Source organism: Nanorana parkeri, unplaced genomic scaffold, assembly GCF_000935625.1.
Source record: "Nanorana parkeri isolate BGI_ZX_2015 unplaced genomic scaffold, ASM93562v1 scaffold306, whole genome shotgun sequence".
In the NCBI taxonomy this organism is placed as follows: Eukaryota; Metazoa; Chordata; class Amphibia; order Anura; family Dicroglossidae; genus Nanorana; species Nanorana parkeri.
The window spans coordinates 1,088,580-1,099,185 of NW_017306574.1; the positions used below are offsets into that span (position 1 = coordinate 1,088,580).

Sequence of the window (10,606 nt, forward strand, 5' to 3'; positions counted from 1 at the left end):
GTCCCTTGCGAGCGTCCGCGTCGCAGAGGGGCAGAACCGGCGGAAGTTTGAAAGTTAAAAAAAATAAAATTAAAAAAAGGAAAAAAATAAAAATCATACCGCCTGGGAGGTTAAAAACCGAGCTTCGAAAGCGCGTTTCATTGAACGAAAAATGTGCTAAAAACGAGCATGAAACGCACCTATTAGGAACGCCCATGTGTGAACCCAGCCTAACTAGCTGGTAACTATTTCCTTCTACTGATACTTCCTTGTCATATGACTGAATGTACTTCTACCAGAGATGAACAAGAGGAATGTGGATTCTCTAGACCAGGCCTTCTTAAACTTTTTCCACTCGGACCCCTTTTTGGCCAAGGACATTTTTAAGGGACCCCAATGTCGGTCGGTTTCTCTCTCCTCTCCTCTTCCCTCCCCTCCCAGCACCAGTCAGTGTATCTCTCCTCAGGAAGGTAACAAGTGCACAGGGGGGGCCATGACCTTAAAAACTACACTACAAATTATACATTTAACTGAAATAAAACAATCTAGCTTGGAGCCAAGACCTCCTCGGCTGCCTGGGCCCCTCACACAAGTAACGGCCATACCCCCCTGATGGCGGTCTTGGCCGGGGACTCGGATCGCGACCCCCCTGTTCACTTGCGGGACCCCATATGGGGTCGCGACCCACACTTTAAGAAGCACTGAATTCTGGTCATTTGTAGAGCTAATAAACAAGCTCCAATAAAAGGCATTAAAATCTGAACGCTGCCATCGGAGAATATGAACCAATGCCAAGAATAAAAATAGAAACAGTATCCCTCCCCAATGCCTCCAACACACACTGACAATATGGCTGCTGTGAACCCACCCTTTATAGTGATATAGGGGGCGGGGTTATCTATTTCATCAGATTATTGGCTCTTGTGACCCAGCTGACCAGCTGTGACCCAGCTGACCAGCTGCTGTATACTGCATTATAGGTTGTTCCTTATTTCGGGTAGCAACATTTATGGCAAAAACTTTGTAGTTTGCAAATCCTGGGGATTCGCTGTGGACCCATGGCAGCCTTGTCTCTAGTTGGCAATGACCACTTCTATATTTCTCTCAGTAAAAAGTGAATAGCTGTATTCTGCCACTCCCAGTGCAGTCCGATCGGGTCCACCTGTCAGTTTTTCAGGCGGTCCGATCGAATGCCCAATGCAAGTCTACGGGCAGCTGTGTGTGTGATGAGAGTCCATTTACGCGTGGTTACCCCCACCTTCGGCTGGGTCAGAAAAAAACAGACAGAACAGTGTTCCGTTTCAATGGGCCGGGTCGTTCCAGACCGGGGGTAATCTGATGTAAATGGACATGTGTCCGTCATCATCAGATTCCCCATAGACCGGCATGGGGTCCGGCAGTTTCAGCTTTTTCCTCCATCACAAGATGGAGGAAAAAAACTGTACGGACACAGATGTCACAGCGGTAACATCCGCTCCGTACTGCTCTGATCAGCAGAGGATCTGGGTTGGAAGGTTCTGAACTAGAGATTGTAGCAGAGAGTCAATGACCTGCGGTATGGGTTGTGTTATCGAGTCTCCAATACTACAGGCATTCGAGCATGCTCATTGACAAGAAGATCCGCCATGTCTTTATCAAGCCACACGTTGACAGAGCCGATATTAACCAGAGAAACCAGTTCTGGGAAGGTGTTGCATGCATGATGCTCCATGATGTGGCAGCATAGCTGGATTGGTCTGATAACATCTCCTATATCTTTGACTTATATTCAGAATAGTCCATACTGATCACTTCACCGCCCTTACCACGGGTGTGATATGACTGGGTTTAGCTAAATGTCATTTGAGCTTAAGCGATCTCTCAAATCTGAACAGTTCCACCTCAAACTCAAAAGGATTGAATTTCCCCATGGGGCAAAAGGACAAGCCCTTGCTGAGCAGATTACACCTACCCTGTATGAGTGGTTGTGATGACAGGTTGATCACTGGGCTCTCCTCGCAGGTCTCCCCCTGTTGGATTGAGTGTTGATACCTGTTCCCATGGCCCCTCCTGGGTCGGCGGTGTCTCCGTCCCTGAGAAATTGGGATGCTGGATCCATCGTTGGTTCCACTGAAGCCCATGGTTCACTATCTCATGAGGGATTCTCAGTCAGGCGGTCACTCTCTGTTGTCTGTCCTAGGTGGTGGTCTTCTACGGTGGCGACTCTTTCCCGTGCAGTGTTAATTTTGACAGCAAATTTAGTTTTAGTCATAGTCTTTTGACTAACATGCCATTTAGTTTTAGTCATATTTTAGTCATCTGAATTGTTTTACAGGGCTATTCACAAAAGGGTGAAGAGTTTGGGGAAGGCAGGAGAAGTGAACAATCTAGGCCAACATAGCTGAACTGGAAAAATTCTCCAATTCAGCTCACTATCCAAATCAGCTATGTTGTCCTAGATTGTTCACTTCTCCTGCCTTCTCCAAACCCTTCACCCTTTTGTGAATAACACTGTTAGTTTTAGTCTAATTGTAGTTGACTAAATATCATAAGATTTTAGTCGACTAAATCCACAGTAGATTTAGTCGACTAAAATCTAGTGGGTTTAGTTAAAAAGAGTAATTTAAGAATTTCTCCAGAATTTCCAATCACATGATATACTCCTTGCTAAAACATCTGTTAACCTGTTATTACTTATGGTATTAAGGTTTTAACATGCAATGCAGACACAGATTTACTGTTGTGATCAATAACATGTCTTTATTTATCTTAAAATTAGATTAAACTAAGTCTTATAAAGAAACAATAATATTGAGGATTTTCAACAAAGTACCAGTATTTAGCTATTCGGCCTCATCTTAAATATGCGGTACAGTTCTGGTCGCCGACTCTCAGGAGGGACGTCCTGGAACTGGAGAGAGTTCAGAGAAGGGCAACAAAACTAATTAAATGGATTGAAGGCCTGAGTTATGAAGACCACATTCAAAATCTTAACCTATTCACCTTAGAAAAGGGACGATTAAGAGGGGACATTATTGCAGTCTTCAAAATCATCAATGGGGATTGGGGACAACAATATTAGGGACAAACTGTTTAACTTTATTGAGAACTTGGGGACACAACAAGAGGTTAGAAGAGAGAGGGTTTAATCTTAGAATTCATAGGGGCTATTTGACTGTGAGAGTGGTGAAAGTTTGGAATTCCCTACCCCAGGCGGTGGTATCTGCGAATAACATTGATAAATTCATGAAACTGGATGAGTTTCTCCTTTTGCAGAATTTACAGGGATATGGGAAGTTGTAAAGCCAGATAAATACACACTCACATTCTGTACATAGGTGGAACTGGATGGACCTTGGTCTTTAGTCAAGCTTACATACTATGTCACTATGTTACTATCTGCATTGTTTATAACAACTTGCATATGACATTCTTAATTCTTTCAAGCAAAAGTGCAACTCTAAAATATTAAAATGAAAATCTATATTGTCTGTAGTACCATTGCACACATTACCTATTAGCCATCCACTCAGGATGGAACCAGAACTGGAAGTCGAAAGTGATTAGTTCTGATTGGATCTATTCCCAAATCGTCTCTCCCTAACAGTGTAGTTTAGTTTTAGTTAGTCAACTAAAATGTCAATATATTTTTGTTATAGTTTCAGACATCATAACTTATGGGGTTATTCACTAAAGAGCCCAAGGATCCAGCCATAGCTTCGGCTGATCCTTCGGCTCTCTTCGGCCGCCTCTGCCCTTCCGGTTCAGTCGAACCGAAGGGCTGCTGTACCGGCTATAATAGCCGGTACAGCAGCTGAAGGCAGCCGAGCGCCTCAGCCGAGCGGCTCAGCCATGCTGAAGGCATATGCTTCGGCTCGACTGAGCCATAGTGACATCCGAAGCATGGAGAACGGTCGGCCGAAGGCGACCGATCTCCACGCAGATGGCAGCTGGGCGGAGCCGAGCCGTGATCTCACTGCTGGCTCCACCCAGTTGTAATAACAGATCAGCATCCCCAAATGACCTGGGGATGCTGATCTGTCATTAAACAATAACAACTAGGCGGAGCCGGCCGTGACGTTGTTGGCCGGGACCTGCTAGAAGACTCTGGCAGGTGCTGGCCAAGAGGAAACAGTTGGGCTGAGCTAGCTGTCACTGCTAGCTCCGCCCAATTGTTTTTTTTCCTCTTTTCTTTAAAATATTTGTATTTATTTTCTTATTTTCCTATTTCTTTTTATCATTTTAAAAAATTTGCAACTTTTTTTTCTCTCATTATTTTCACTTCTTTTCTATTCTGCTCGGTACCTCGGAAGTACCGAGCAGAATAGCCGAGCCAAATGCCGCTGCTATTCATTCACAGCCGTTCAGCCCCTATGGGAATAGGGGCGAACGGCAGTGAGTAAGCTGCCAGAGCTTCGGCTCAGCCGATCCAGATCAGCAATTTGTCTTTATCAGAGATTTTTTTTCTTCAAAAAATTGATAAAATTAATCCAAATTAACCACCTGCTGACCGGGGTGTTTACACCCCCTTTCCGGCCAGGCCATTTTTCAGTATTCAGGGCTGCGGTACTTTGGCTGAAGTTTAATCAGTCATGCAACGCTGTACTGAAATTAATTTTATACCATTTTTTGGGGACACATAAAGCTTTCTTTTGGTGATATTTAATTTTATGTTTAAATAACATTTTTATAACAAAAATAGTACTGAATATTTTTTAAAAAAATGGTTTTCCCTTAATTTTTTAATGAAAAATTTAGTTTTACCCAATTTTTTGGTAAAATATAAAAGTCGACCCCGGTAAATAGACACCAAACATGTCAAAACACCATAGCCAAAATTGGTCATAGGCGACGCTTTAAAAGATTTTACCGCTCATCAGTTTAGTGTTATCAGTGATTGATGGGCCTAGAATTATTGCTCTCTTTGCGATGTTCGCAGCGATATGTAACATGTACAGCATAATTGGAGCAATTGTTGTTTTTGCGTGTAGACGCCACTAACGCATTTTTGCGCATCTATGTGGGGGTAGTTTTTTTTTTTTTTGTGCGTGTACATTTTTATTTATTTTGTGAGCAATTTTTTTTTTTAAAGTTTTTTTACACTTAACTTCTTTGTTATCACATAGGGTGCTTCTATGTGATAACAAATTACAGTTACAGGTCCCCTCTCTAAGACCCCTAATGTCCCCTAGGGACCCCCAGAGAAGCTGATGAAGCACAGATCTGCTTCATCAACTTCTCTCCGGTTTCTGTACCGGAGAGTGACAGAGGAATGTGGAATCACTTCCTGCATTCAGAGACTGGGGAAGAGAGCAGAGGGAGATCGGGTATTGATCTCCCTCCGTTCTCAGTGCACAGAGCCGCCACATCGCCCATGATGGATTGATGCCCGGGATCGCGGGGAAGGCGGGGACAGCGTCGGCGACCAGAGGTAAGCACCCTCACTTGAATCATACATGCGATCGGGTGTCTCTACAGACGCCGGACCGATTGTATGTAAACGGCCAGGCGGTTTCCCGCTCGTGCACGCCAGGGGGCGCGCGTGAGCGCGGGCACGAAAGATGTCTAAAGACATACAGAGCAGCGTAGATAAACATTATGAAAGTGGTCCACACACTGTAGAAATGTCACAAGACCACCACATACCTACAGTGGAACTTTTATTAACTTTTAAACGTTATTGGCGGGATTATGATGTAATTATGACATCAGAAGGGGGCGGTCTGTGTTTTTTTGCTGATGGTTTGTCACTGTGTATATTTGTGTACATTATAATGTATGGTTGTAACTATATTTGCCTGATGAAGGGACCGCGTATGGTTTCGAAACGTTGCTGTCCATTAGTGATGGCTGTCCATTTTTAGTGTCTAAATAAAGGCATACTAATACACTGAACCTTGGTGTCTGGGTGACTACTTCTACATCTGGCACTGGAACTGTTATCTTAGCAGGCCGCAGGCCTTGGAGACAAAGGGCCTTTGTACTTTTCTCACCCTCCCAGGGCAGCAAACCTAGGAGGCAAAGGGCCTATGTACTCTTGTCACCCTCCTCAGGCAGCGGGCCTAAGAGGAAGAGGGTCTATGTACTCTTGTCACCCTCCTTAGGCAGCGGGCCTAAGAGGAAGAGGGCCTATGTACTCTTGTCACCCTCCCCATGCAGCAGGCCTAGGAGACAAAGGGCCTATGTACTCTTGTCACCCACCCCAGGCAGCAGACCTAGGAGACAAGGGGCCTATGTACTCTTGTCACCTTCCCCGAGCAGCAGGCCTAGGAGGCAAAAGGCGTATCTACTGTTGTCACCCTCCCAAGGCAGCAGGCCTGGGAGGCAATAGCAGGATCTCTTACACTGGCAGACTCTTCAGGCAAAGCCTGGGAGGCAAAGACCCACCTAGAAGGGCTCCTTAAATATATCTCTTCCCCAGGATATATACTGTATATAGAATTCAGTCAGCTATGAAATTACTATTTCAGCTAACAACATTGGCTCTGCTGCACTAAAATCCCAAGCAATGTTGTCAGCCCTACTTAGTGCTTATGTTGTGGTCTGCTATAGAACACCTTACCCTCTCCTCATGTCCATAACATAAACGGGGAGTTTTCTGCAGTCCAACAGAAGAACCTGCTTCATAGCTGCTAGCAGGATCACTTTAAGCCAGCAACATACAAATCAGTCCCTTCCTCCCCGAGTATCGTTTATCCTTTGCATACAGCATTTCCCAATCTCCACGCTGGATGACGTTATTCAGAGCTGTGAGCTTTTATTTGCTATTGCATATTATCTAAAAAAATCTTGGCCACATTCCAGTTGCTGAGGGTGATTGTTGTTCTCTATCAGTAGCATGTCTATATTTATAATCTTATTTTTCTTTCCTCATTCTTATTATGTGACTTAAGTATGTATCAAAAGCCAAAACATTTTGTTACAGGTCTGAATAGAGTGAGGTAAGGTTAAACTCCAGGATAAAACACCCTGTTTGTTTTTTTATTGCAGACATCCCAACCTGCAAAACCTTATTTCAGGGAGGTTCCCGTCTCATATTTTTAAGAGCCCGTGGACTTGCATCATAAAACAAACTTCCCCCTGTGAACAAAAAAAGTGAACCGTGAAATCACAGCACACAAAAATGTGCACAAGGGTGCTTGGTCCTTCACAAAGAAGGGACCTCGATTCCCGACCCCCTGGAGCGCAAGGCTCCTGACAGGGGTTGAGACTGTTGGCCCGCCAGCCTCCGGGACAGGTCCAACACAGTAATGCAATTCTGATATCTTATCGGAAAGGTTTACTCAGAGTAAACCTTTCAGGGAGAAAATGCCTCTCTCGCGGACATCAGGGAGCCGCTATCTAATAGAGGGAGACTCCCTGAACATCAGTGAGACTTGAGATCCCTGTTATTGCTATGTCCAGGCTGCGGAGATTCATCCTCTCTGTTGGTCCTGGTGGCCATTGTCACCTTGTCACCAGAACTGAAGGTGAGGGAATCTAAAACCCAAAATGAAGTATTTCACTAAAACAGGAATAGAAGGGAAATCTTCCAATGTCAAGGTCTATTCCAGTGACAACTGTCTTAGGGCCCGTTCACACCAGTTGCAGTGCGTTCCGGCCCGATTCTGTCTAGAATGTACTGCCTTGCATTGCGGCCGGCTCACTTTTTAGTGGGGCAGGAGGGGGCATGGCGGGCGATTGAAGTGAATGGCACCGTAGCCCCGCCCTCCGACCGCAATGCGATGGGCCGCATGGGAACGCAAGGCACATTATGCTTGCGGTCCGGTCTGGTGCGATCAAAATGCTGCAAGTCTCCTTTACATCTGTCAGGGATTACCTGGCAGATGTAAAGGAGACAGCCGTTTGACTTTACAGTGAGACTGGTGCCTAGTAGGGGGAACTAGCATATTATTAATGGACAATCTCTATCTACCCCACCATGGGGTAAGGTAAGTTGCCATTCACTCCATTGTGAGCTGATAACGGGGCCTTTCAGAACCATTCCTCATTCACCACTGCATGCAAGAGAGGCAAAATATATCTTAGGCCCAATTTGTTTTTTCATTTTGCCATGGCCTGCCTATCTTACTAGGGGGGCTATTTCTGCAGGCACCATAGGGACAGTGGATGGTGTATGTTTGCTCTGGTGGGACCAGTTTTTCTGCAGCTGACCACAAGGGTAAGGTGACTTTTAATGCCCTGGGGGAACATGCTCTGGTCTGTCTTTGTGTTGGGAGAGGTACATATAATTATATATGATTGGTTTTCTTTCTTGGCAGACCAGGTATAAGTATAACCACTGCAGAGGTGCAAGCACGACGTTCCCATGGCTCTAGGTAGGGAGCAGTAGGTACTTTTTTTTAAATTCCTTTTCTTTTTGTATTTGTATTGCAAAATAAGCAACTGGACAGTCCGAATTGTTTTCTGTTGTTTTGATGAGATTGTAAAATGTGAATTGAAACTAAACGAGTTTTTCTCAATCTAGTTTTTTTTTTCCATAAAAATATTAAAACGCTGCAACCCTGGTAGTTCTCATGAAAATGCCGGGTATCTGCACTGGTACTCGAAAAGTATCTGTGCAACCCTAATATATATATATTTAACATTTTAAATACATTTATTTATATACATAATACATTTATTAAAATGCATCCCTATTAATAATAATAATAATTAGGGATGCACCAATATATCGGCCGCTGAAAAATATCAGCTGAAAATGGCACTTTTGGCTAAATGCCAAAAGTGCAATTTGCCTGCCTATACAGCGGCACATCCCTGCTTTCTTTCCTTCCCACTGGGCACTGCTCTGTGTCCCAGCGGGGAGGAGAGAAAGTGTCACAGGCGGGCCAAGCTTTGCCGGAGGAGAGCGCGGTGAGCGGCCGGCGTCTCTCCTCCCACACCGCTCAGCCTCCTGTCACAGTCCGGCAGAGCGGTGAGTGGGTGGAGACAGCCCGCGCTGTCACAGGAGGCCGAGCTCTCCTCCCCGCACCGCTCGCTCAGCCTCCTGTGACAGTTGTCAGGATGGAGAGTGGGTACATGGTGTCAGTGATCGCTGAGTGTTTGTACATAATTGAGGACAGAGTATGATTAAGAAGACTACTGCTGACAGATCTCTCATGCAGCACCTGGAGGGTTTTTACTCATTAACAGTACGGCACGCCAATAGACATGTGCCCCCTGCTGATACTAGCCCATGTGTCCTTCATTGCAGGGAGGTCTCTTCGAGAGGGCTCCCTAAGAAAGGCGGGACATCTCCCAAATCACCAATAAGCAATGCTGACCGGTGTGAGAAGCTGTTTGGCTTTACAGGGCTGTCAAACGCTAAAGTATATATGTAAGCCTGAGCAATGATCTTCACTTCTGTGGCCCCTGTCAGTCTGTTAAATTGACCACTGAAAGTGTTTTGCTATAGCTGGTGTCCCGCTGAGCTCCTGGCAACCAGTGATATCACTGATTGCCAGGAGCTTGGAGGGACGCCGGCCAGAGCGCCAAAGGCTGTTAAAAGCTGTGCAGGGAGATGCAGAGTGCTTACACATCTCCCCACCCAGCTCTTAGCAACCTGGGACACACTGGTCAGAAAGAGAGGTTGGTAGGCACACTGCAAACATTGCGCAGCAGAGCGACCATACGGCTCTGCCTGCTGCCTCCCCCACGTGACCCAAAGAGATCCCACCTGAGGCAACAGCTTAATTATAGGGACAGCCCTGGGCTGAAGCATGATGGGATTTATCATTTTCCACACACCTGGAGTACTTCGGTTGCCTACCTCTGCTCTATGCTATGGACAATAGGAGAGGGGCAGGATTCTGTAGTCTTATCTTGAGTCTGTTGTCCTGATACAGAAGAGAGAGTGAGCGTTGGCACCCTAGGACTGTAAGTGTATTACTGGCAGAATCACCAGGTGAAAATAAAAGGAAATAATGCTGAGAAAAAGGAAAACTAATGCAGTCACCACATCTAAGGACTGCTAAGCTGCAATACATTACATTTTTGATATGGGTTTAGATACGCTTTAAGATATTCGGTCACTAGGTGGCAGTGTAATATGTGAAGCCCCCAGTCTATATGTAGCTGGCAGAGGAAATGGCTTTTACAAGTCTGCTGAGCTGACCATGGACTGGACGGTAAGACAGCCGCTGTGTGTTATTTCCTCTGATCCTTCATGTTTTCTTTGTCTTGATTTTTGTAAGTTACATTGTGTAAAGAGCACATGACAACGATCCTTTATATCTGCGTTTTAAAAGTCAAATACATTCAGAGAATATCTCTCGGCTCTGCTGGGGAAAGGCAGCACATTCACATGTAGGAATTATTCACCCATCCGTGGCTTTGTGATGCTGGAAGTGTTGAGTGTCAGCGTCTAGAATTTAGGGATTCAGATTGCCACCCAAATCGATATCCTGAGGCTTGAAATCCGCTCCACGCCGATAACACAATAATCCAATATCCATTTCTAGAGTTCTCACCATCATAACCTGTTATTTTAAGTGAATTCTTCATTTTATCACAATTTAGATGCAAATTCCATGTAGAGTTTGAATTGTAACGCCTCCACCTGGTGAAATCGGTGAAACTATAACATTGGGTGAATAATAATAATAATAATAATACCACTACTTCGATTACTACTACTACTAATAGTTTCTGCCACTACTCTATTATT

General features: G+C 44.9%; 2 protein-coding genes across 2 annotated transcripts in view; one reads left to right on the forward strand and one right to left on the reverse strand.

The window, feature by feature from the left end:
• The window catches only part of LOC108788127 (interferon-induced GTP-binding protein Mx2-like), a 38,478-nt gene extending 36,788 nt beyond the window's left edge, over positions 1-1,690 (reverse strand). The window contains exon 1 of the mRNA XM_018557854.1: positions 1,565-1,690. Coding sequence (XP_018413356.1) covers positions 1,565-1,690 — 126 coding nt within the window. The remainder of the gene's footprint in view (positions 1-1,564) is intronic.
• Positions 1,691-10,055: 8,365 nt separating this feature from the next.
• LOC108788128 (OX-2 membrane glycoprotein-like) overlaps positions 10,056-10,606 on the forward strand; it is a 13,678-nt gene continuing 13,127 nt past the window's right edge. The window contains exon 1 of the mRNA XM_018557855.1: positions 10,056-10,067. Coding sequence (XP_018413357.1) covers positions 10,056-10,067 — 12 coding nt within the window. The remainder of the gene's footprint in view (positions 10,068-10,606) is intronic.